We start from the raw sequence: 27,183 nt of genomic DNA, 5'->3' as shown, positions 1-27,183 counted from the left end.
GAAAAAAAAAAAAAAAAAAAAAAAAAAAAAAAAAAGAAATCAAAGCCACACAATGAGAATGAACCTAGGAGCAAAAATTAGATTAATTCCTACCTAAATGTACTGTTTCAGGTGACCTCAAGGTAGCAGTCATTGAGTTGAGAGAGAGTTGGAAGGTCTTAGGAAAATAACTAGTAAATTAATTAGTCTATAGCTCAACAACTAGGAACAAATGAAATCTTTGGCTGTGATATCTTCACATTTAACTGACAAGAGGCAAACAGAATGGAAATCCACATTTTTAAAGGAATTCTAGTAGCATAAAATACCGCAAACCTAACATCCTCTACCTTGGAAACCCAAACCTGCACCAAAAGCAGCAGCAAAGTGAGAATGCAATACAACCTCCACTTAAGGGTACATTCTCCAACATTCACTGCAGATATAGACACAAAGGATGATAGATAAAGAATAACTCCCAAAAAGCAAAGCCAAGAGACTATAGAGGATAAAGGACAAAGAAGCCTCTCTCAGAAAGGAATATTAGGATTCTACCAAACCTTGTTATACTTCTAGAGCAAGATTAAGGTTCTTATTAATTATTGTCAGAACCTATCGTGTGTATCTTATTTTCTTTTTCCCAGTAGGGGTTTTTATTGTAGTTTTCCTGTCTCTATTCCTACATACATAAAACAAACAAGAGTGTAAGAGGGTTAGAAAATTGTCTATTTATTTATAGATCACATCATATGGAATTAAATCTGGACCTGAGATGACATTACTCCACCTACTGAATGTGACTTTGAATTGTCATCCTGAGGAGTAGAGGTTTTCTCTATGAGAAGGGAGTGTATGGATATTTGGATGGCCAAGAGGCAAACTAAACAGACTGCTTAGTCTGTTTTTCTCAGATATATCAATATCTCTGAATATCTTTTTTTTTTAATGTTTTATTTATTTCTAGGAGAAAGAGAGAGAGACAGCGTGAGCAGGGGAGGGTCAGAGAGAGAGGGAGTCACAGACTGAAACAGGCTCCAGGCTCTGAGCTGGCAGTCAGCACAGAGCCGGACGCAGGGCTCAAACCCACGAACTGAGAGATCATGACCTAAGCGAAAGTCGGACGCTTAACTGACTAAGCCACCCAGGCGCCCCCAATATCTCTCAATATCTATTCTTCTCTTTTTTGATAATAGAACCCTTTCAGTTTTAGCTGAGCTCATGGTAGCTCAGCAAGTACTATATATATATTTCCCAGTCTGACTTGCAGTTAGGTGTATGTCATTAAGTCCTTGACAATCAGATTTGAGCCAAATCAATGTGTGCACTTGACATTAAGAAATGATTCTGTGTGAAAATCAGATGAACAACTGGTAAGTAAGTTCAAGAATGCAAGCGAGGGCAGTATCCTGGAGGCTGGCAAAGTCAACAGGTCTCTGGCAAAACCCTATGAAACATACCACATACCTAATTCTCGACTATGAAATGAGAGAAAATTAGATTCTACACATTCGTATTGAGGTCTTCTTGCTATGTATGACACCTTAGCATATAACTTAACTAATACACCCCTCCCTCAAAATTATTTGCTGCTTTAAAAATCATTTAGATTAGTAAGTTCTCATTTAAAGTGTTTATTATCTTTAAGAAGATTATGCCTCATTGACATACAAGTTAACAACATTAATATTCTACTACCTAGTTGTACATACACACAGGAAAAATAAACAAGCAAACAAAAAATAAAAGGAAAAAAAAAAACAGTTGTTGGGGCACCTGGGTGGCTTGGTTGGTTAAGCCACTGACTCTTAATTTTGGTTCAGGTCATGATCTCACAAGCCCTGTGTTGAGCTCCATGCTCAGCATGGAGCCTGCTTGGATTCTCTCTCCTTTCTTGCCCCTCCTCTACTCATGCTTTCTATCTATCTCTCAAAATAAACAAACAAACATAAAAAAAAAAAAACGTTGTGAACTCCAGGAAATTTTGACATGGTGATAAACTAAATCAAGGGGTGGGGTTTAGGATGTCCAAGGACGATCTGAGATTGGAACTAGAAAAGACATTAGAAGTGAAAGGGAATAATCTTAATATATTGTGCAATTCTGCCTAGGACTCTGGCAGAATCCAGTGTGTCAATTACCTAAACTGAAATTTTAAGTATTAGTTTAAATCATATATCAAACTGGCAAAATTTAGGTTTGTTCCCCTACTATCTAACCACCCCTTCTCCCAGCCAACGAAAGGAAGTGAGAAAGAAAAAAAGAGTGTAGGGAATATTTATACATACTATCAATAGAACTCCCTTTCTATTATACAGAAAAAATTTTCAAAGCTAATGGCCTGCTAAACAGTCTTAACCGTGTTTTTAAAATCTTTGCATAACATCAAACATTGATAACCAGGAACATATAAGAAAATTAATACCTCTTTAAACTAATCAAAACATATATGCTAAAGGAACAGTCTGAAATTATGCAATGTCAGCAGCTCACCAAGCACTGTGTGTGTGCGTGTGTGTATGTGTGTGTGTGCGCATGTCTCTTTCGTTCAAGAAGCCAAGCCACCATGCACTGTGTCCAAACTCTACAGTACACAAGGGCCCAGCTGAAAGTACAAACAGTGCTAAGAATTCTACATTTTAAGGCTACAATTACAAATCTAAATCTGCTCAGAGTTCTTTAAGAAGCACCTTTCTCTTTTGCAAAAATGGACTAGTGATGGCCCTATGAGCCACTATGATGGGCACTGAAAAGAATTAGATAACAAATGATCACACTTACCCTTGTTACTCTAAAAGGGGACTACCACAAACCTATAATTGAGCATAGGCATTTCTTCTATTGCTGAATAACTCATGTTCTGTAAAATAAAACTATCTGAATTTACAGAGAAAACAGAATTGGAGCCAGACAACTCAAAATCAGTGGAATTTTAAAATCTGAGTTCTAACAAAACAATAGCAATCCTTATAAAAATATTAGTGTAGTTTTTTCCATTGGCATTTGTATCTAGAATAAGCCAGTCCACCCTTTAAAGCTTCATACACTGGAGCTCATATTCCTTTTGATGTGAGTTCTTGAAGACAATCACTTCTAACAGAGACCAGTTCAATAAAAATTATCATATAGAGATAGCCTTATTCATCAGTGGATTATTTTTAACACAGTGAACTATCTTCACAACTTCTGAAAAGCAACCTACAATTTCCTCAGATCTTTTAACATAGTGGAATATATAGTATTTTTTAAGCCAATAAACCAGCAATTTACTGCACTATAGGATGGCACATTTACAGACTTTTCAGCAATTTTCTTATACCATTAAGGTTTTCTCTCTTTGATTGTGAAAAAAATTGCCCGTGCTCATTCCAAAACATTAATATGTTTTAAGTGTTTTGAAAAACACCCACGTCAAATTCTTCATTATATTGACATCATTCCCCTATATGCCTAATGTTAAGTTTTTCAGAGAGAAGGAAAATCACATAGGTCAGAAACAAATCTACATCAAGAGAGAAAGAACACTGGAGAATAAGTGAAGGTAAAACAGTAACTTTCATTTTTCTTATTATTTTAAATTTTTTAATGTTTATTTATTTTTAAGCAAGATAAGAGACAGAGTAAGAGCAGAGGAGGGGCAGAGAGAAAGAGAGACACAGAATCTGAGGCAGTCTACAGGCTCTGAGACCAATGTGGGGCCCAAATTCATGAACCACGAGATCATCAGCTGAAGTTGGAGGCTTAACCAACTGAGCCATCCAGGCACACCGTATTTTTCTTATTCTTAGTGGATCTAATAGGTAACAAATCTGTTTCAAAATAATTATAACAATGATATAGTTGATTATGAATGTGCTCATGCATGTGTATATGCTTATATATGCTGTGTGTAAGTGAAATAAATGACAGAAGTGATTTAAAAAAGAGGAAAAATAGTATTATTTTGTCATTATAAGGTACCTCCTGGGTTACTTCACAGCAAAGTTGGATTAGCTGTAAATGTAACCTTTAAAAAGAGTTTTTTAAAGAGGGCACCTGGATGGCTTAGTCAGTTGAGCAGCCAACTCTTGACTTAGTCTCTCACAGGTCATCATCCCAGGGTCATGGGATCTGGTCCTGTAAAAGGCTGTGTGCTGGGCATGGAGCCTGCTTAAGATTCTCTCCATCCTTTTCCGCCGCCCTGTCCCACCCCTCTCCACTGCTTGCTCGCTCTCTCTAAAAATAAAAAATATACATAAAGTATAATTAATATTCTAAGAAAGGAAAAAAGTGGAATCATATGTTTCATTAAAACCACAAAAGGCATTAAAAGTATGGAAGACAAAAACAGGAGCAAAGAACAAGGGCAACAGATAGAAAACAGTGACAAATATAGTAGATATTAATCTAATACATAAATAATCACTTTAAACATCAATGGTCTAACTATCCCAATTAAAAGACAGTGATTGTCAGAGTGGGTCAAAAAACAAGACCCAACTATATGTTATCTATAAGAAACCAATTTTAGGCGGCCTGGGTGGCTCAGTCAGTTGAGTGTCTGACTTCGGCTCAGGTCATGATCTCATGGTTTGTAGGTTCGAGCCCTGCGTTGGGCTCTGTGCTGACGGCTAGCTCAGAGCCTGGAGGCTGTTTCGGATTCTGTTTCTCCCTCTCTCTCTGAGCTTCCCCTGCTCACGCTGCCTGCCTCTCTCTCTCTCTCCCTCTCTCTCTCAGAAATAAATAAAACATTAAAAAAATTAAAAAAAGAAACCAATTTTAAATATAAAAACACATTCAGATTAACAGTAAGGAGATGGATTAAAGAGGGGAATTACCCCATAATAAAAAGGTCTACATCCAAGAAGATAATAATCTTTAATGTGTATGTGACTAAGAAAAGAGCATCAAACTATGTGAGGCAAAAACTGAAAGAACTGCAAGGAGAAATAAATGGATCTGCTATTATAGTTGAAAACTGTAAAACTCCCTATATCAGAAATGCATGGATGCAACAGGCAGAAAACCAGTAAGGATACAGCTGAACCATTCATCGACTAGGCATAACTGACCTTGACAGACTACCTCATTCAACAACAGCGGATTATACATTCTTCTCAAGTTAATAAGAAACATAAAAGAGGGGTGCCTGGCTGGCTCAATTGGAAGAGAATGTGAATCTTGATCTCGGGTTGTAAATTTGAACCCCACATTGTATGCAGAGATTACGTGAAAATAAAATCTCAAAACACACACATATGCATGTGTATGCACGCGCGTGCACACACACACCAAGGGAAGAAAGAGAGACTGCATTTTGGACATAAAACAAACTTTAGTTTAAAAAAAATTCATGTAATGTCTGCTGTCAGACCACAATGGAATTAAATTAGAAATCAATAATAAACAGGAGTGCCTGCTTGGCTCAGTTGGAAAAGCATGCAACTTTCGATCTCAAAGTCATGTATTCAAACCGCACAACAGCACAACAGGTGTAGAGATTACTGAAAGTTAATTAATTTTAAAAAAATCACTAACTGAAAAATCTCCACATACTTGAAAATTAAATTACGCATTTTAACTAATGCATGGGACAAAGAAGAAATCTGAAGATAAATATTAATATAAGCTATATGAAAATGCACATACAAGTCACCAAAATTTGTAGGATGCAGTGACAACAGTCCTTGTGGGAAAGCATAAGAGAAAGTTACACAATATATAGCAATAAATGCATTATTAGAAATTTTTTTAAAACTCTAAAAACCCCTCATACAAGCTTCCACTTCAGGAAACTGGAAAAAGAGTGTATTAAACCCAAAGTAACCAGAAGGAAGGAAGAAATAATAAAAACTAGAAAAATCAATAAAGCTGAAAATACAAAATTAAAAATCTGAAACCAAAAAATGGTTCTTCAAAAAGATCAATAAACTCCAAAGTCTCTAGCCGGACTAGGAAAAAGAGAGATGACACAAATTACTTAGATTAGAAATTAAAGAGGAGACATCACCACAGATCCTACGAACACTAAAAGGATAATAAAGGAATGTTATGAACAATTCTTAAGTCCACAAATATCATAGGTGAAATGGGCCAATTCCTTGAAATGTACAACTTGCCATAACTCATACAAAAAGAAATACACGTGGGAGTTGGTGGTGGGGAGATGGTTTAAACAGGTGATGGGGATTAAGGAGTGTACTTGTAATGAGCACTGATTACTGAATGGAAGTGCTGAATCACTATACTGTACACCAGAAACTGTATATTAATTAACTGGATAACCTTAAAAATATACTCCTGGGTTTGGTATAAATAAAATATGTAAATTAAAAAAATAGACCTTCTGAATAGGTCTATATCCATTAAAGAAAGTGAATCAATAATTAATAACCTTCCAAAAGAGAAAGTACCAGGCCCAAAGGGATTCACTGGTAAATTCTACCAGTGGTAAATTTCTAAGGAAGTAATTTTACCAAGCCTCTACAATCCCTTTGAAAAGATAGAAGCAGAAGGACCACTTTCCTAACTCATTCTTTGGGGCCAGCATTACTCTAATACCAGAACCAAAGATATTAGAAGAAAACTACAGATCATTTGCTTCATGGAAATAGGTGCAAAAATCCTCAACAAAATATTAGCAAATTAAATTCAGCAATGTATAAAAAGACTTACATACCATGACCAAGTGGGATTTATGCCAGGTATGCAAGACTAGCTTGACATTCAAAAATCAATGAATGTAATTCATCACATAATCATATCAATAGATACACAGAAAGCATTTCACAAAATTCAACACTAATTCAGGATAAAAACTCTGTTATACTAAAAAACAAAAACAAATGAAAATACTCTCAAGTTAACTAGGACAAGAGAGAATTTCCTCAACCTGATAATCTACCAAAAATCTACAGCTACATTATACTTAATGATATAAAACCAGAAATTTTCCCACTAAGATTAAGAACAAGGCAACATAGGGGAGACTGGGTGGCTCAGTCGGTTAAGCGTCCAACCTCAGCTCAGGTCATGATCTTGTGGTACATGAGTTCGAGCCCTATATGGGGCTCTGTGCTGACAGCTCAGAGCCTGGAACCTGCTACAAATTCTGTGTCTCCCACTCTCTCTGCCCCTCCCCCACTCACACTCTGTCTCTGTCTCTCAAAAAATAAATAAACGTTAAAAAAAAAAAAAAAGAACAAGGTAATATATGCCCTCACTTCTAATTTTCAACATCATAGAAATCCTAGCTAATGCAATAAGGAAATAAGAGATGCAACGGTTTGTAAGGAAGATATAAAACTTTTTGTTCATAGGTAACATGATTATCTATAGGAAAAATCCAAAAGAATTACACACAAAAAGCCCTGCAACTAATAATTACAGTAAGGTTGCAGGATACAAAGTGAATATACGAAGTCAACTGCTTTCCTATAAACTGGCAATGTGTAAGTGGAATTTGACTTAAAAACATATTACCATTTATATTAGCATGACCATAAATGAAATACTTAGATATAAGTCTTATAAAATATATGCAATGTCTATATGTGAAAAACTTCAAAACTCTGATGAAAGATATTAAAGAGCTAAATAAATAGATTCCATGTTCAAAGACTTACTATTGAGGAACCTTGGGGGCTCAGTCAGTCAAGAACCCAACTTTTGATATCGGCTCAAGTCGTGATCTGACTGTTGTGAGATCGAGCCCCGTTAGGCTCTGTGCTGAGTGTGAGACCTGCTTGGGATACTCTCTCTCTCTGCCCCCCCTCCACTTGCATTCTTTCTCTCTCTCTCTCTCTCTCTCTCTCTCTCTCTCAAAAATAAACATAAAAAAAGACTCAACATTGTCAATATGTCAGTTTTTTCCAACTCAATCTACAGATTCAATAAATCAATTCTTTTTATATTTTATTTCTAAACAATAAAATGGGCAACCCAATTAAAAAATAGACAAAGATCTGAACAGACACCTCACCTAAGAACATACAGATATGGCAAATAAGCATATAAAAAAAAGTTCAACATCATATGTCGGGAATTGCAAATCAAAACAGTCAAATACCTTTACATACCTACTGAAATAACCAATATCCAAAACACTAATATCAAATGCTGACAAAAATATGGAGCAGAATCATCTCATTCATTGATGATTGGAATGCAAAATAGTACAGCCACTTTGGAAGACAGTTTGGTTAACTTCTTACAAAACTAAACATACTCTTACCATACAATCCAGCAAATGCACATCTTGGTATTTACCCAAATAAACTGAAAATTTATGTTCACATAAAAAAAATCTGCACATAAATGTTTATAGAAGTTTTACTCATAATTTCTAAAACCTGGAAGTAACCAAGACAACTTCAAAAGGTGAAAATATAAGTAAATCATGGTACATCCAGACAAGAGAATATTTAGCACTAGAAAGAGATATGCTATCAAATCAGGAAAAGATTTGACAAGTTTTCTTTGAAAACTTAAATTCATATTATTAAGTGAAAAAAGGCAATTTGAAAAGACTGTACACTGTATGATTCCAACTATATGACTCTAGAAAAGGCAAAACTATGGAGACAGTAAAAAGATTAGTGGCTGTAAGGGGTTGGGGGAGAGAAGGATAAATGGACAGAACACAGAGGATATGTAGGGCAGTGAAACTATTCTGTATGATACTACAGTGGTGTATATATGTCATATACATTTGTCCAACCCATAGAATGTATAACACCAAGAGTGAACCCTACTAATAAACTATGGACTTTTGGTGATAATGATGTGCCTATACAGTACTACTGTGGTATGGGAGGTCAGTAATGGGGGATTTTACATAAGTGAGGTGATAGGGGATATATGAGAACTCTCTGTACTTTCTACTCAATTTTGCTCTTAACCTAAAACTGCTTTAAAATAAAATTTAAAAAATATATATAATGAGTTTAATCGAAATATTACCTTCTTCAAAGATGTCTAAATGCCATGACATAAAGTATTTATTTACCATTTTGTAGCTCTTACTCCATTTTGTAATTACACTTGAATTTCTGCTCTTCTGTCAGAAACTGTCACTCAAGTATTACAATTTCTTTAGGATTGTTTTTCATTCAACTTTTCTGTTTCCCATTCAAGTACAATAAAACAAAACCAGACCTTTCTCATGTATTTCCACATTATAGAGGATTTAAAAGGTAATAAATGCAAAACTAACTTGCCAACTTCACATTATACCAATATAAAGCTACTCTTATTTGCAATTTATTAATGAAATGTTAGTCTCTTTACTCTCTGAATGTCAGACCAAGTTCATAGTCCCATTTGTCCAACTTCTCAATGGGAAATTCATCACCTGATTTTACTTCTTCTTTTCCTTTCTACTGCTACAAAAGAAAGCACAAACTATAAATATTCACTTTTGTAGGTCTGCAAGAAATTATTTTCTTTCAATCTAAAGACTGACCTGACAACTTCTAACCTAAATAGCAACAGTTCTCTCTTTTCCTGGTAAATGTCTAATTTTGCTTAAAAGAATTTCCTTATCAAGACTGCCAATTATCAGAGAAATCTGAATATATAGGGACTAATTTGGGGAAACAGATTTTTCTCCCAACACCCAAGACAGCTGGGTGATTCAGTAGATACTGATCAGGTCAGGTTTCCTCAAATAAGACTTAACCATGTTTCTTCCCTTTTTACAACCTCGGAGGATCAGAATATGTCTGTGTCAAAATCTGTGCATTTTCCCATATGCAACCTAGATGAAAGTAACTGCTCATCATTTCCAAGAAGAAAATGCCAGCACTCTAAGCTTTTACCACCAGATGAGACAGAACATAATTGTAGTAGAGTCTGTCAGTAACTCACCCATATCCCCTAAAACTTAGCAGTTCAGAACTCAAAGACCTGACTTCCAAATGTCAGCACCTGTATTTCTTTGACCCAGGGCTTTTCTGTTGTTGCATGAGCCTGCTTTGTCACCAGAGTGGCAGAACAACAGGGCGAGGGAATTAACACATCAAACAGCCTTCACCTAGTAACTGATGGGACATGATGTACAAACACTCCAGCTTCCTTACCTCTCAAATGGGTTAACTCAGGCATGTATTTTACCATGGCTCCCCAAGTTTCTCATGGAATAATTAAGCTCCATTCTCTTACAATAGTAAACTACTTGATAAGACCCTCTTTATTAGCTTTCAAATCTGTGCCTTATTATGTATAGGTGCTTTATATTTAGTATTTCATCTAATTATCTCTAGAACTCTTTAAGGTAGGAGTCTGATTCAAAGGGTTAAAAATAACATTAACCTTTGTGCAGAGTCACAGAGCAAGCCATGACTGTAACACAAGGAGGTGCAAAACCTGCGCTCCTTCTCCAAAAGAACAGAACACGGGGGATGGTTCTATTCATATTATAAGGATTATACCTCAAAACTACAAAAAACATAAAATTGTATTTTCCTTTCCAAAGAAAAACAGCTTTTAAAAAAAATTCTAAAAGACACCAGTAAACCAAAAGTTATTTTTAAAGTAATCAGTAATGTCATTATGAATTAATCTATTGACCACATGGTGGGGGGGAGAAAAGGGTCAAGTCAAATATATAATGGAAATGGTAATGGCTAAGGTGAGTGCTTTCGAGTTTCCTAAAAATTATATTCCTTTACAGCTAAATTCACTAATCATAATGAAGAAATTTGTTTTTCATATCAGGACTTAAAAAAAAAGGAATAGAAGACATTTACAATAATATAATCTAAGATTTTTAAAATAAGCATAATTCATTTATCAATTTTTAAGTTATAAATGTTAAATATTATAATAAAACACTTTTAAATGTACATGTTTTGTCATGCTGTATTTCATTTATCCATTCATTGCATATACACTCATGCTGGTTCTAAGATCTATAAGATATATCTTATGGCCGGTTTTGCACTAGAGACAAAGGAAGGGAGTGGGAGGATAAAGTAAAACTAAACTACAGAATGGACAGAGAAAAAACAAACATGGAGAAAAATTTCATAGACTGCCAAACCCAATTTTTGTATCTTCAAAACTATATTTTCAAATATAGAAAAATTCATTTAATTAACAAATACAAAAATAAAAAACACTAAAAAGCAGATAATGCTAGGCAATGAATATACAATAACAACAAAAGTAGTATTTGCCTTTAAGTTACTTAAAATTAAGTTGAAGTAAACTTTAGTATTTGCCACTGTAGACCTTACAATTGAGAAGTCTATTCATATTCAGTAAAGATAATGAAAATGTAATTGCATTAGCACTACTTAAAATTTAGGTCCACAAAATGCATTTTAAAATATATTTTATGTTTAAGGTTTCACTTGAACTTCATTCATTAAAAAAATATTCATCTACATTTGAAAAGTGAATTTCCAGAAATATACAGGAAATAACAAAAATAAACTTAAAAAAATAAAAATAGACTAAAAAAAACTTATCAAGACAAATGTGTTAAATTACTAAATGAATTTAACCTGTAAAATAACCCCAATTTTAAAAAAACAGAAATCATTTTTATAATCACATCAAAAGATACAAATAATTAAGTTTGTTTTTTCTCAAAATTCAGTCAACATCAAATTAATAAAATGCTAAAAAATAATATTTCCCACATTATTAGTAGTAAAAATATTCAAAGCAAAGTTAATATCCAATTTTGGGGAAGACACATAAAATCAAGAAATGCAAATATAGTTCAAATAGCAAAAAAAAAAGAACAAAAAACCTGAACAATTATCAAATAATTCAGTGACTTTAAGAATTCAAAGTTATTATATTAATTTAGTGTTAATGATCTGAATCAATCAGATGAATGTAAACTGTGAACAAAGTAGATCTAAATTCTAGAAATAGAGATATAAGCTTTAGTAACCAAGGATCTTAACATTAAATGGCCAGGGGCACCTGGATGGCTCAGTCGGTTGAGCGTCTGACTTCAGCTAAGGTCATGATCTCATGGTTAGCGGGTTCCAGCCCCGCGTCGGGCTCTGTGCTGACAGCTAGCTCAGAGCCTGGAGCCTGTTTCGGATTCTGTATTTCCCTCTCTCTCTGACCCTCCCCCGCTCGCCAGCTCGCTCACACTCTCTCTATCTCAGAAAAAAACAAAATTGTTAATAAAACAAATGGTCAATAATGCAGGAAGCTAGAAGTATATCTTAAAGAATATTAAACTTCTTAAATTCATTATTTTCCTAAAATATATGTCCTTGAGCCTGTCCAAGCTGATTACAGGAAAAAGAAAGAATGAGAAATAAACTTTCCAAGCCCAAACCCAATTTTTCCCAGGCTACTTTACTTCAATTTTCCTTAATAAACTGCCAAAATTGACAAGAAAAGAAGTGAAATGTATATTGCTTGATGTTCTGTATAAAAAATCTTTTAATAGTTTTCTATCTCCCTATTCCTGAATATTTTATATAAATGTCTAAACTAAGTGTTCTCTGACTAAACTTAAGGAATAAAAGCAAATCTTTTATTTTCTTTCATAGTTTACGTCAAGTTGGTTTCCATATAACAGCCAGTGCTCATCCCAAAAAGTGCCCTCCTCCATGCCCATTACCCCCCTTCCCCTCTCCCCCATACCCATCAGTTCTCAGTTTGTTCTCAATATTCAAGAGTCTCTCATGGTTTGGGGCGCCTGGGTGACTTAGTCGGTTAGGCATCCGACTTTCGCTTAGGTCATGATCTCGCGGTTTGTGGGTTCAAGCCCCGCGTCGGGCTCTGTGCTGACTGCCAGCTCAGAGCCTGGAGCCTGTTTCAGAGTCTGTGACTCCCTCTCTCGCTGACCCTCCCCTGCTCACGCTGTCTCTCTCTCTCTCTCTCCTAGAAATAAATTTAAAAATATATTTAAAAAAAGAGTCTCTCATGGTTTGCTTCCCTTAAAGGCAAATCTTAAAATGTCTTAACCAATCAGTATTTATATGCTTGTTATATATGAGATTTTTTTTAAGTTTAAAATGTGGTTTTCAGGGGTGCCTGGCTGGCTCAGTCACTAAAGCATGTGACTCTTGACCTCAGATTACTGAGTTTGAGCCCCATGTTGGGGGTAGAGATTACTTGAAAATAGATAATAAGTAAAAACACAATGAAATGTACTTTCCATTCTTACTGTGTGTTGGGTTATTAAGACTAACAGAAAAATTAGCAAATCATATAGAACAAAATATGATATAATGATAAACTATATGGCAAATTAAGTACTAGAGGTGATCAATAAAAGAAAATCCTAATGAAAGTCAAAACAGTCTAGGAAGACATGATTTTCTGATTTTTGTTTCTAGCTTAAAAGAGACAAACTTTCCCATTAGCTGTCTACAACAGGAAAGTAAATAATTTACTAAATTTACCTACTAAATTTCACTAAATTGAATTACTTTAAAAGCATTATATATATATAAATTGGTAAATTTCTGAACATCTTTCAGAACACATGTACTTAATAATTTCTGCAGCTATTAGCATCAATGAATGATACGTTTACAAAGGTGCACAGTCCAGTAGTAAGAACACTGGTTTTAAGTCTCACATACATGGACAAGAATTCTAGTTCCATCAATTATTTGGCTTTTTGACCATGGGCAAGTTACTTAACGATGCTGAGACTGTTTCTTCTTAAGTGAAATAAGGATAACAACAATCACTTCCAATCATTATTAAAAGGATTAAATAACACAACATATGTAAATAGCACAATGCCAGTTAGAAAAAAATAATATGTGCTTAATATTAACTCCCACATTCAAACACATTTCAAATATAGTAATAACAGAACACCAAAAGACTGAAATGCTCTGTTTTACATTTATTCTTCACCATACAAACTGATACACTGATTTTATTTATTAGTAAAAATTAATGTGTTCAGCTTCTAATTCTGTAATGATTCTCATTCATCTCTGAGAATTTGATAAAAATGATGGACTTCTTCCTCTCAAAATACCACATATGCACAGCATTTCACATCAATTTAGGGACATGAACAGATTCCATGAAAGCTACATTGAAAGCCATGTTCTATCTAGCTATTTAAAAAACTTAATTCAAATTAAATAAAATCTAAAAATTCAGTTCCTCAGCTGCACTGGCCACATTAAAGTGCCCAATAGCCACATAAAGCTAGTTGATAACACAGATATAGAAAATTTCTATCATCTCAGAAACTTCTATCAGATAGAGCTGTTATGGAATATCAACATGGTGTAATATATAAAACTATTTTACCTCTGTGTTTGGTTTTAAATATCTAGATACACCTCTTTTTAAAGTAGACTCTCAAGAGTACAGAGACTATGAATATTTTGCCCGCAAATGAATCTTCCAGGTCCAGAACATAGTAAGTATTCAATAGGTATTTAACAGCTGACACTATAATTGACTAAATTGGTAAAGACCAGAGCTGAAAGGTGTGAACTCAAGGAGTATATAAATATGTAATTTTTTAAAAATGGGGAGGCGCCTGGGTGACTCAGTCTGTTACGTATCCAACTCTTGATTTTGGCTCAAGTCATGATCTCAGGGTCATGAGTTCAAACTCCATGTAAGGCTCCACACTGAGTGTAAAGCCAACTTAAGATTCTGTCCCTCTCCCTCTGCTCCTCCCCTGCACCGTGTCCCCTCTCTCTCCTGCCCTCAAAAGTAAATAGTTCCCAACTTAAAAAAAAAAAAGAGATCAACTTACATATACTCTCAACTAATAAACGCCTAAAGCCAATGAGGTCTCCCTGCATGCAGACTAAATTTTTTAATTTTGACTATGCGTATTGGCTAAAATATGCAAAATTTCAGCCTTGTCTATAGCCTATTCTATTCAAGAATAGGAAAGATGCTTACTTTTAGCTAGAGTGTACATTACTCCTATATGGATTTTTCCTAGAGTAGGTAACTCATTTTTAAACAGTATGTATATATTCACACATAGTTCAACAAACATTTTAAAAATTCACCGAAGTTTTAGAATTTAAAGATTATGGCACTAAAGTATTAGAAAACCTAATGTATCTTGAAATCAAGACAAAATTGCTTCTATATACAGAACGGTAAAAGGTCTAATAATAATTTTGCACTTACACTGCCACATTTTTTCTAATGGTATATTCATCCAAATCATCATCAGAGCTGCTATCAGTTGCATCAGAATCCAGACCTTCTTCAACATGAGACAACAGCCCTGTAGCAGACAGTGCAAATCTTTGGATTTCTGCAGCTGTACACCGTGCAAAGCCATTTTTTGTATCACTCCACAATTTATTCTCTGCAGTCAACATGTTGACTTCTGGCTTAATTTCAGTGCATTTAGGTAAACTGCTATCCAAAACTGTGGTAGGTTCATGAAAGATCTTCATTTGGGAGAGCTGATGTTTCATAGAAAATTTCATTTGTTGACCATAGTGCTTAACAACATGCTTTGCCAGGAGCATCTGCAAATGTTTCTGAGTTCTTCTAGCCTGGCTAAGTAAAATTTTCTGTTTACTTACGCAATGAAGTAAACGAGCATTCACTTCTTCCTCTTTTTCAGCAGCTGAGAAACTAACAGGCACATTTGAGTGGCCAGGCCCAATTTTCTTTTGAGCACAGTGCAATAAACCCTTTTTAATTTCAGTATCAGTAACTTTATCCAAAAGTGCACTCTTTTGGTACCATTTACAGTTTTGCGGTTGTACTTTATCTACATTAGTGTCTTTGGTTGTATTTGAATCCAAAATAATTTGTACATCTGTCATGCACTGGCTTGTGGTATCTGACAGAGGTTCCTTTTTGATGAACTCTTCAGAACGAGAATGACAGATTTTATTAAGCTGAATGTTGCTGCCATTACACAGTATGTTTTTCAGCTTACTGCAGTTGGGTTCCCCTAATTTCCTTTGTTTGTAATTTTCACTGTATTTATTTAATGTAGAATTAGAACTCATTAAAAGAACCGTCTGATAATGTTTTGAAGACTGAGAGGAGCCAAAATGTTTTAAATTCACAAAGTTAGTGTTAAGAGTGGGTTCAGGAGTTGGAAACCCCAGCATCTGAGACAAAGTGTCTCCCTTTAGCTTTTCATCTACAGTTCTTGGACTTTCCATGCATAGCATCTTGTCAGACTCCATGGTGCTTGGTAAAGATGAAAAGCAGATACCCTTTGTTGCTGCCTCCCTCAGAGCCGGGGTCATGGCGAATCCTGCAGATAATTACTGGAAACCTAAAATAATGTAAAAATAAATGATCAAATATCTAGAATAAAAGGTTTATGCTTATACTTTTTCCAAAGGCAACATTTTCAATGTTTCTGATTGAAATGTAAATGAAACCAAATTCCTCCTTTATTTCCTAACTCCTAATAATATCTGTTCTTTCCTAATTCATAAGGAATTCAACAAAGACTAAACTATTCTTCACTCTGACTGTGGGCCCAGTTCCAAAAATTCCAATTCAGGTTGCACATTACCTAGCACGTGTTAGACAAATGCTTGTGGATGTGCCTCAGGACTCCTTTTTTGTTTTCTTTTCTTTTTTTTGACAATGTTTAATGAAAGGCAAAAAAAAAAAAAATTCCAATCTGGAATCGGGGAATTATATTTGAAAATGTGACTTAATCTCATACTTTATGCCAAAGTAAGAATTACTTATCTTTATAAAATATAGTAAACTGCTCAAAACCTCCATTTCTCAACTTAAAGTTCATAATCTGAACAGTATAAATATTAACTAAAATACTAAATAATGTTAAAAGATGTAAATAACTGCATTACAAAAAAAAAGTATATAATTTCACAACTGTTAAAAATATTATGATAGCTAAAACCTGCTTGATCAGCAATGTGCAAACATTTTTCATGAAAAAGCATCTGTAATAATTTTTTTCCCTTTTCACAATGTAGAGTGATCAGTTATAATTATAAAAGCTGTTACTCCTGCTTGGAACATACTGGGGACTGTAACAGACGACTAGTAAAGATTAATCCTATAATTAAACAAATTTCATTGTATTTTATCAAAAGAAAAAGTGTAACCCATATAGTCTGATTAATTAAATAAGCTAATCCTATACCACTGAAAATAATGAAGACTGCATAGTGAAAAAAATCGGTATATCATTAAAAATTATGAGTTTTATAAGATATTCTGCAAATTTACTCCATAATTTTTGTTTCAATGCATGACAGTTAATAGTCATTTAAATGGCCATGCTCTCATATCTTATGTCCCTAGGAGCTAGCTGTTAACTCTATACCCTTCACTGCTGTATAAAAACACAAGACCAATAGGGGATCCTTCACAAAGACTAGCAAAAATGATCAAAGGTAAAAAGGCATGAAAGTTTTAATGCAGTTAAAAAATATGTATACAGGCTTAAATGCAAATTATAGTCTAGGAAAATATATTGGCAACATATATTATAGAAAAGAATTCATATCCAGAATACATAAAAAACTCCTACAAATGAGGAAACTAGTTAGACACTTCACAGATGACATCCAAATGGTCATTAAATACATATTCAATCTCACTAGTAATGAAGGAATTATAGATTAATAAAGCAAAAGACCAGTTTTCCAGCCACTAAATTGAAAACAATGTTTTAAATCTGAAATATCAGTTATTATGACAATGTGGATAAATAATATTTCTCACATCTATTTGGACTATAAATTGATTCAAAATTTGACAATCTGGAAAATGTTTTTGTCACAAGTGCACAAAACAGCAGTGTTTCTAGCAGAAAAACATTCTTTCAAAGCAACCCAGATATTAACAATAAGAGGATGCATAATAAAGCACACTGGAATACTATACAGCAATTAAAAAGAATGATCTAAATTTATATATATCAATATGCACAAATCTCAGAGTATAAAGTTAAAAACAAAAGAATGGTACAGTATATAATATGCTACCAAATAAATACAATACAAACATAAGCTCTTTTTGCTGCATCTACTGTGAGAATAAAAATTATTCTCAGTAATCAAACTGTCGACATTCCAGAAAATGCCGATGTCACTCTGAAGAGATGCACTGTTATTGTGAAGGGTTCCAGAGGAACCCTGCAAAGGAACTTCAATTACATCAATGTAGAACTCAGTCTCCTTGGAAAAAAAAAAGAGGCGGCTCCGAGATGACAAATGGTGGAGAAATAGAAAGAACTGGCTACTGTTCCTACTATCTATAGCCATGATCAAGGGCATTACACTGGGCTTCCAAGATGAGATCTGTGTATTCTTCCCCATGATCAACATTGTTATTCAGAAAAATGGCTCTCCTGTTGAAATCCAAAATTTCTTGGGTGAAAATACATCCACAGGGTTTGGATGAGACCAGGTGCTGCTTGTTCAATATCTCAAGTCCAGATAGATGAGTTAATTCTTGAAGAAAATGACATTGAACTTATATCAAACTCAGCTGCTTTGATGCAACAAGCCACAACAATGAATAACAAAGATGTCAAAAAAAAAAGTCTTGGATGGTTATCTATGTTTATGAAAAAGGAAACTTTAGCAGGCTGATAAATAAGATCTAAGTTGTCCAGCTACAAAAACATTAAGATGCCAGATGTATTTTAGACTTGAGAGATTTAAAAAATGCAATAAAACCTGTATTGATTTGGGGGAAAAAATACAAACACAAGACCACACCATATATATGTAAGTGTGTGTGCGTTTATGTGTTTACAAGAAAAAAAAAAACAGAAAAATACCAACCAAATCCGTAATAGTGTTGCACATCAGATAATTTCCATGAAACAAAACTAAAAGTGGTAGCGTAAGAGGAGTTGAGTTTCAACTACAAACTTTGGCACTTGGAGGAAAAAGACTTAAATACAAAATGAACACATGTTAATGGTTGTTAATTCTATGTGATAAAAATACAGATATTTGGGGGCACCTGGCTGGCTCAGTCAGTAAAGCACGCAACTCTTAATCTTGAGGTTGTGAGTTCAAGCTCTACATTGCTTGTAGAGAGCTTACTTAAAAAATAGAGAGGTGTGGGGCGCCTGGGTGGCTTAGGCGGTTAAGCGTCCGACTTTCGCTTAGGTCATGATCTCGTGGTTCGTGGGTTTGAGCCCCGCGTCGGCTGTGCTGACTGCCAGCTCAGAGCCTGGAGCCTGTTTCAGAGTCTGTGACTCCCTCTCTCTCTGACCCTGCCCTGCTCACGCTGTCTCTCTCTCTCTCTCCTAGAAATAAATAAAACATTAAAAAATTTTTAAAAAAAAGAGAGGTGTTTTCCCTTTTTATACTTTACTGTGTAATGTCTCAAAAAACGTAGACATTTTTCTCTCTCCAAAGTCTACATACCTCAAAGTTACTAATTTTATGAGACATATTCTATTATCTTCTAATTTATAAACATCTACAATAGTATTTAGATAACTACACTGCTGAGGAAAACTATGTTAATCACAGATGAGGTGGTCATATTCAAAAGATACTATACTTTATCCCCTCACTCCCCACTTTTTCTCACTTGAACAAGGTGCTAGAAATATAATCAAAGTGACTAGCAGCAGGGGCAGAAGGTAAAATGTCATGAGGCAGCAGAGTTCATCTTGGGCTCTTGATAAACTAAATACAAGGGGAAAACTAAAAAGAAGGGGTAAAAAATAGAGATTAATAGTTAAGAACTAGGGTTGGTAGCAAAAAAGAAATGTAAATTTAGACAGGATAAGACACATTTATGGTAAAGAACTAGAAGAAAATGCACACAAAAAAAACCCTCTGGTGAGATCTCTAGGATTTACTTGGTAGTATCTACCAGTTTCTAAAATGATCTTAATAATCCCCACTTCCTGGTATTCATGCCCTTTCTTCTGGAGTATGGACTGGATTTAGTGACTTGCTTTTAGCAAACAGAATGCAGGAGAGGTGATGGGATAGCACTTCTGAGACTAGGTTACAGAGACTGTGGTTTTCACCTTGTCACCCTCATTCTGGAATGCCAGCTGCCATGCTCTGAGCTGCGAAGACCCACATGGCAATGGACTAATGTCTCCAGCCAACAGCAACAACTACCGAAAGCCTGCCAACAGTTATGTGAGTGATCTGAGAGACAGATCCTTCCCCAGTCAAGCCTTCAGATGACGAAAAATCCAGCCAACACACGGAATGCAGTCTTGTGCAAAATCTTGAGCCAGAAGCACTCAGCTCAGCCATGCTTAGATTCCTGATCCACAGAAGCTGTGAAATAGACTGTTACAAAACCATAGATAACTAACACATTTGGATATGAAGACTTCTGGGTTCTAGTCTCTGGAAGCCCCACCCATTTCACAGTTCCAATTCTAGGATTTACATAAAGTGCTTCTATATTCTATTCCCAAGTGTATCCTTATAAAATTCCCAGCCTAAAGTCTTTCTACTTTGCATCCAAAAGAAACTCATAAAACTAGAAGTCTCCTGTAAATAAGAAATTAAATGATGTTTGTGTAGTTTTTTTAATGTGATATATCATGTGGATTGATTTGCAAATATTAAACCACCCACTTAATGTTTAATCATAAAATATAAATGCATTTAATCCATTTTTTAAAATTATTTAAATATGCAATAATTACATACTAACAATGTATCCTGATTATTTTAAACTTTACCACTTCTAACTTCCTCCCTATTACATAAACTAATATTTCTAAGGACCTATGAAAGCTTGGATTTATGACTACTTTGTTAATTATTACAGGCATCCCTCATTTCATCATACTTCACTTTATTACACATCATTTTGTGTATTTTGTACAAAATGAATATTTTCAGGTTGTGCATTTTGTACAAAATATTTTGGTAACCCTACATCAAGAAAGTCTACCGATGCCATTTTTCCAATAGCATATGCTGACTACATGTCTGTGTCACGTTTTCATAATTCTCACAATATTTCAAAGTTTTTCATTATTATTATATTTGTAATGTTGATCTTGATTGGTGATTATGACTCACTGAAAGTTCAGATGACAGTTTTTAGCAACATTTTTTAAAATTCAGGTACGTACAGTTGACCCTTCGACAATGCAGGAGCTAGGGGTGCCAACCACCAACACTGCTGAAAACCCATATATAACTTTGACTTCTCCAAAACTTAACTACTAGAAACTTTACAAATAATATAGTCAATTAATACATTTTATGTGTTATATGTATTATATAAATTCTTACACTAAAGTTAGAGAAAAAGAAGTGTTAAAAAAGTTATAAAATACATTTACAATACTATATTTCTTGAAAAATACTGCATATAAGTGGACACACACAGTTCAAACCTATGTTGTTCAAAGACTAGCTGTATAGTTTTTTTTTTTTTCAGACATAATGCTATTGCATACTTAATAGACAACTGTAGAGTAAAAACATAACTTCTGTATGCACTGGAAAGCAAAAAATTAATTTGACTTTCTTTATTGCAGTATTTGCTTTGTTTTGAGGTCTAGCACTGAACCCACAATATCTCCAAGGTAGGTTTATCATCAACATGAAAAATTATCTGACATGAAGCAGATGCTTAGTAAATACCTGGTGGATAAATAAGTGGTTCCCATTATACTTAGAATAAAATCCAAAATCACCCTTTCTCTGATCTACAAAGTTCTACATTATCAGGTCCCTGAATACTTCATATTCTACAGCTCTCTTCCTGGACTACCACACTCCAATAACACTGGCCTCTGTGCTATTCTTGAAACACACCAGAAAGTCCCTGCTTCAGGCACTTTGTACTTGTAATTCTCTCAGCCTGGAACAATTTTCCACAGATAAAATGGCTGGTCCCTCAATTCTTCCATATTTCTCCTCAGCAATCACCTTATCAGAGTCTTGACTTGACTAATATATGTTCAATAGCTTTAGCCCCTCAATTCATGCCATTCCATTCCCTCATACTGTTTATTATTCCTGATAATACTAATCACTACCTATTATTTTATTACATTCTAGTGAGGACTTTAAGAGAACTATATTTTGGTCAACATTCTAATCACCAGCACTTAAAACAATGCCTAGAACACAAAAATTGTCAGACATTTATTGACTGAATTAATAAACAAGTGAGTCATGATTTTGAACTGTGTTCAAAGATTTAGGTAGTAATAAATAGTAACAACACCTATCTTTATTATTTTCAAAACAACAGAATAGGAAAAGGAGAATTGCTTAAAGAGCATCTACACAAAAGTCTAACCATTACTTTACTACTAATGATGAAAGACTGAAAGCCTTTGCCCTATGATTCGTAATGATTTAAGCTGCCTGTTATCACCACTCTTATTCATCCCCATACTATTGGTCTTAGCTGGTGGAACAAATGAAGAAAAGAAATAAAAGGCACACATATTGAAAAGGAAAAAGTAAAACTGTTTCTATTCACAGAAGAAATGACTTTCTACACAGAGAATCCCAAGAAACCTATACAAAAAGCTCCCTGATCTCATGAGTTTACTAAGGTAGCAGAAATAAGGTCAAGATACAAACATCATTCATATTTCTAAAATGAAAAATTGGAAATAAAAAACACCATTAAAAAATCAAGAAGACTTAAATAAATGGGAGTGATACACTGTGTTTATGTGTTAGTTTATTCACTATTGTTAGAGTGTTAATTCTTCTTAAATTTATCTATAGATTCAACACAATCCCAATCAAAATCTTGACAGAATTTTTTGCTGATATTAACAAGCCAATTCAAAAATATACTGGAAAAGGCATGGGACTAAAAACTAAAATAAGAAAAAGAACAAAGCTAAAGGATTCAAACTACCTATACACCTACAGTAGTCAGAGTAAGTGCGACACTGGCAAAAGAATGAACACTTAATAGAAAGAATAGCTCCAAAACAAACCAGCACACATATGGTCAACTGATTTTTAACAAAGATGCAATGGCAATTCAATGTAGGAAGACTAGTTTTTTAAACAAATTGTTCTGGAGCAATAAGACAACCATATGCAAAAACCTGAAATTGAACCCATACCTCATATATGTTATATAAAAGTGGTCATATCCAATAGAATGGATCACAGACATGAAAGTTAACTTAAAACCATAAGACTTCTAGAAAAATACACAGAAGAAAATCTCTGATACTGGGTTAGACAAAGATTATTTTAGATAGAACACCAAAAACATTATCATAAAGAAAAAAATGATAAACTAGACTTCCTCAAAATTAAAATACTAAAAAAATAAACATAGGGAATTACTTAAAACATAACTTAGGAATCTCTGACATATATATGCAGAAGACAAATGTTTGAGTTACTAGAAATCAGATGTTCATACTCCCGAAAGATAAGAAGTTACCATTCAGGTTAACTTTATTATTTTTTTTTAATGTTTTATTTATTTCTAGGAGAGAGAGAGAGAGCGTGAGCAGGGGAGGGTCAGAGAGAGAGGGAGTCACAGACTGAAACAGGCTCCAGGCTCTGAGCTGGCAGTCAGCACAGAGCCCGACGTGGGGCTTGAACCCACGAACCGCGAGATCATGACCTAAGCGAAAGTTGGACGCTTAACCGACTAAGCCACCCAGGTGCCCCAGGTTAACTTTAAATAATGGTTTCAAGCATTCCATATTTTTAAACTGCATTTATTTTCAGTCAATCTTTACTTTTTATGCATGATGGACAACTGGTTAGGAGCAGATGCATACCGATTTAGAGCATAAAATGAATTCTGCAAATTCACCTCAATATTAAGCTAAACAAATCTAGGTGAGTGATGTTGATTTGTCCCAAAAGTCCAAGTTCCTGAGTTTTCACACTACGGGTGGCAGTCAAAGGTTCAACATGCTGTAGCATTTTTCCCTCTGGAAATACATATGCTATAATGTATTGATGTGAACTCTATAGCCATAGTTTCCCTGCAACTATGTTTTTGTGCTTGCACAGAGTTTTGATGATGGTTGCTTTTTTCCTTATTTACGGGGGGAAAAAATGGCCTAAAAATTTTAAAGACTTACAAATACCAACTATAAAAAATGTCAAACACATTAAAAAAATTAGTTCTAGAAGCTGTGTCACATGATTACAATTATTTTATAGCACTTAAAGGTATCTCCAGTATTCAGAAGTTAATTTAAAAAAAACAAAACAGTAAGAATATCTAGCTACAAGTCATCTGCTTTTCATTTGAGTATAAAGACTGTCCATACCACAACATGTTATTTATAGAGAAGTGCTTGTGAATGGCAGCTGAAAAACAATTTCATCTTTTAAAAACAAAATAAAAACTTTCAAAAAGTTACAGAAATAAACAAGTTAAAAAAAGAAATGTTGACCTTTTAAAAGCAGAAAATGAAGAAATGGCCAACTTTGAGTCATAAATGGAATTTTGTCTATTTTTGGTAGAAGATTATTAACCTCCATTTAATATATATTCAATCTAAAACCAAACATTCAATAATTCAATTAATACACATCTATTGAGTAATATGTAACAGATGCCATCCCAGTTACTAGAAAGATAACAGTGAACATGAAAAATAAAGTTTGTATTCTCACAGAGCTTAAATTCTAGCAAAAGGTAGATAAAGAACAAATACACAAATAGGAAAATAACAAACAAATAAAGATTCCATATTATTTTTATAAAAAATTAAACAGAGATACAGCATGCCAACATTAGGACAGGAGTTAATTTAGATCTGTAGATGAACAAAGGCCTTTGTGTTAGTGCCATCTGCTCTGAGACCTGAAATGACGACAAGCCAACTAAGATTTGGGGGTAAGAGTCTGCCAAGGAAAAATGACAACTAATAAAGAACTCTAAAGCAGGAATAAATTTGGTGTGTTTGTGGAACAAAACTAACAAATATATCCAGAACATAATGAGCCAGAGAGAAAAGTAAGAAGAAATAAGATCAGAGAAGCATATGGTTTGCAGAGACATTTTATGTAAGTCAAAGGAAAACCACTGAAAATATTTTGATAAGGTAGTAATGAGATCTAATTTACATTTTTATTTTTAAAAAAATTACTCCAGCTGTTCCATAAAGAAAAGGTTTGTATGGAAGAAAGAATGGAAATACCTTCCAAGAACAGAAGCAGGGAGACAAAAAACTATTTGAAGTAATCTATACAAGAGATGGTACTGGTGGCTTAAACTAGTGAGGTAGTAGATTTAAAAAAATGAATCTATGTTTCAAGACAGAGTTAACAAAACTTTTGTCAGCCAAGATTTCGTGGGGCCTAAAGTAAAAAAAAAAAAAAAAAAGCAATTAAGTATGACTCTTAGATTTTTGGGTTAAGCAACTGAGTGGTTAGTGATGTTATTTTCTGAAATGGGGCAAACTTGGGGAAATAGGCGGTTGAGGGAAAGTTCTTTCTGGGTTTTGCGGAGTTTGAAGTACCTATTAGCCATCTAAGGGGAAGCAATCAGATAAACAAATCTAAAGTTCAAGCAAAAAATCATAGTTAGAGATATTATTTTGGGGAATCATTGGTTATAAATAGTATTTAAAACCAAAGGACTAGAAGAGTTTATCTAGGGAGAGAATATAGGTAAAGAAGAGAAAGGAGCCGAGTATCAAGCCCTGGATTACATTCACATTTGGAGGGTGGAAGGCACAAAGGAGGAGGAGTTACCAAAGAAGAGTCCTAAAAAGTCCAGTTAGTAATGAAAAGGAAATTCCAGAGTGTGTGGCAACTGAGATCTCAGAGTGTTTAAAAGTTTATATAAAGAAAACAGGGGCAGTTCCATTAAATTACAGTGAAGTCAAATAAAATCAGGATAACAAAGTGACATATATTAATTTCTAAGCAATATGTTGAAAAGCCTTGCTTTTTCTTAATTAAAAGTGACTTAAAGAAATACCTAACCCCAGCTCCTCTAGCCATCCTGTCCTACCTAAGAGGGGGAAAAAAATCTCTAAGAAGCATTTGTGCAGTTCACAACCCAGGGGCACAGGCTTCCTAAAAGATAGACCTAATCATCACACTATAGAATGCTTCCCCAACACCTTACTAAAGGCCTATTTATTGGAGTTCCTTTTACCCAATACACCATGTCCCCTTTTTCGACAAGAAATTATAAGGTATATCAAAGGATAAAAAACACAGTTTGAAGAGACAGAGCAGGCATCAGAACCAGTCTCAGATATGGTAGGAATGCTGGAATCATGTAACTGTAAATTTAAAAGAACTTAAACAACAAGCTAAGGGCTCTGAAGGAAAAGTAGATGGCATGCAAGAACAGATGCATTATATAAGCAAAGAGATGGAAATTCTAAGAAAGAATAAAAAAGGAATTAGCTAGAGATCAGTAACAGTGTAACACAAATGAGAAGGCCTTTGATGGGCTCAGTATGTAGACTGAACATGGCTGAGAAGAGAATCTCTGAGCTTGAGGATATGTCAACAGAAACTTCCAAAAGTGAAGAGCAAAGAGAAAAAAGACAAAACAAAATGAAACAAAACCCAGGGATAGAATAACCAAGAACTGTGGGACGACTACAAAATGTGTTTGGATGTAATGGGAATACCAGACGGCAGAGATGAAAAAGAAGAACTATTTGAATAACAATTGAGAATTTCTCCAAATTAATGTCAGACATCAAACTACAGATCCAGAAGTTCAGAGAACATCACACAAGACAAATGCCAAAAGTAAATTAAGTAACATATGTAACCAGATAAATGAAGCACTGTTCTTAAAATTACATTACATTAAGTTATATACAACTAGTAGCACGCTTACAATAATAGTTCATCTAAAAATTTTTACTAAAAATTACTTATATATTTTTCCCACTAAAATGAAAGCCACATGAAGGCAGGGTTCGAATGTTTTCATTCAATGCTGTATCCTAGAATATTGTTTGGCACACAGCAAGCAGACCCTTAATAAGTATTTCCTCAGCTAACAGCATTAAATATGATAAATTTACAGTTGACCCTTAAACAATGTGGGTTTAAACTGTGTAGGTTCACTTATATGCGTGTTTCTTTTTTTTCCAGTAAATACAGAACAAGTACTATAAATGTATTTTCCCTCATGACTTATTCTTTTCTCAGGCTTATTTTATTGTAATAGAATATAGAGCACATATAACATACAAAACACGCGTTAATCAGCTATTTTTGTTATGGGTAAGGCTTCCAGTCAACAGTAAGCTATTAGTAGTTGAGTTTTGGGGGAATCAAAAGTTTTATGTAGATTTGTCACTACATGGGGTGTCAGTACCCCTAACCCCACGTTGTTCAAGGGCCAATTGTACTTTAAAATGTCAAGGAA

General features: G+C 34.3%; 1 protein-coding gene across 2 annotated transcripts in view; it reads right to left on the bottom strand.

The window, feature by feature from the left end:
- Positions 1-16,167, bottom strand: part of KANSL1L (KAT8 regulatory NSL complex subunit 1 like) — a 124,544-nt gene extending 108,377 nt beyond the window's left edge. For both annotated transcript variants that reach the window (XM_077771000.1, XM_077771007.1), the window contains exon 1: positions 15,055-16,167. In XM_077771000.1, the coding sequence (XP_077627126.1) occupies positions 15,055-16,142 (1,088 nt within the window). In that variant the 5' untranslated portion in view covers positions 16,143-16,167. The remainder of the gene's footprint in view (positions 1-15,054) is intronic.
- Between the last annotated feature and the right edge of the window lie 11,016 nt (positions 16,168-27,183).

Source organism: Crocuta crocuta, unplaced genomic scaffold (assembly GCF_008692635.1).
Source record: "Crocuta crocuta isolate KB4526 unplaced genomic scaffold, BGI_CrCroc_1.0 scaffold160, whole genome shotgun sequence".
Lineage (NCBI taxonomy): Eukaryota > Metazoa > Chordata > Mammalia > Carnivora > Hyaenidae > Crocuta > Crocuta crocuta.
This window is presented reverse-complemented; position numbering and strand designations above follow the sequence as displayed.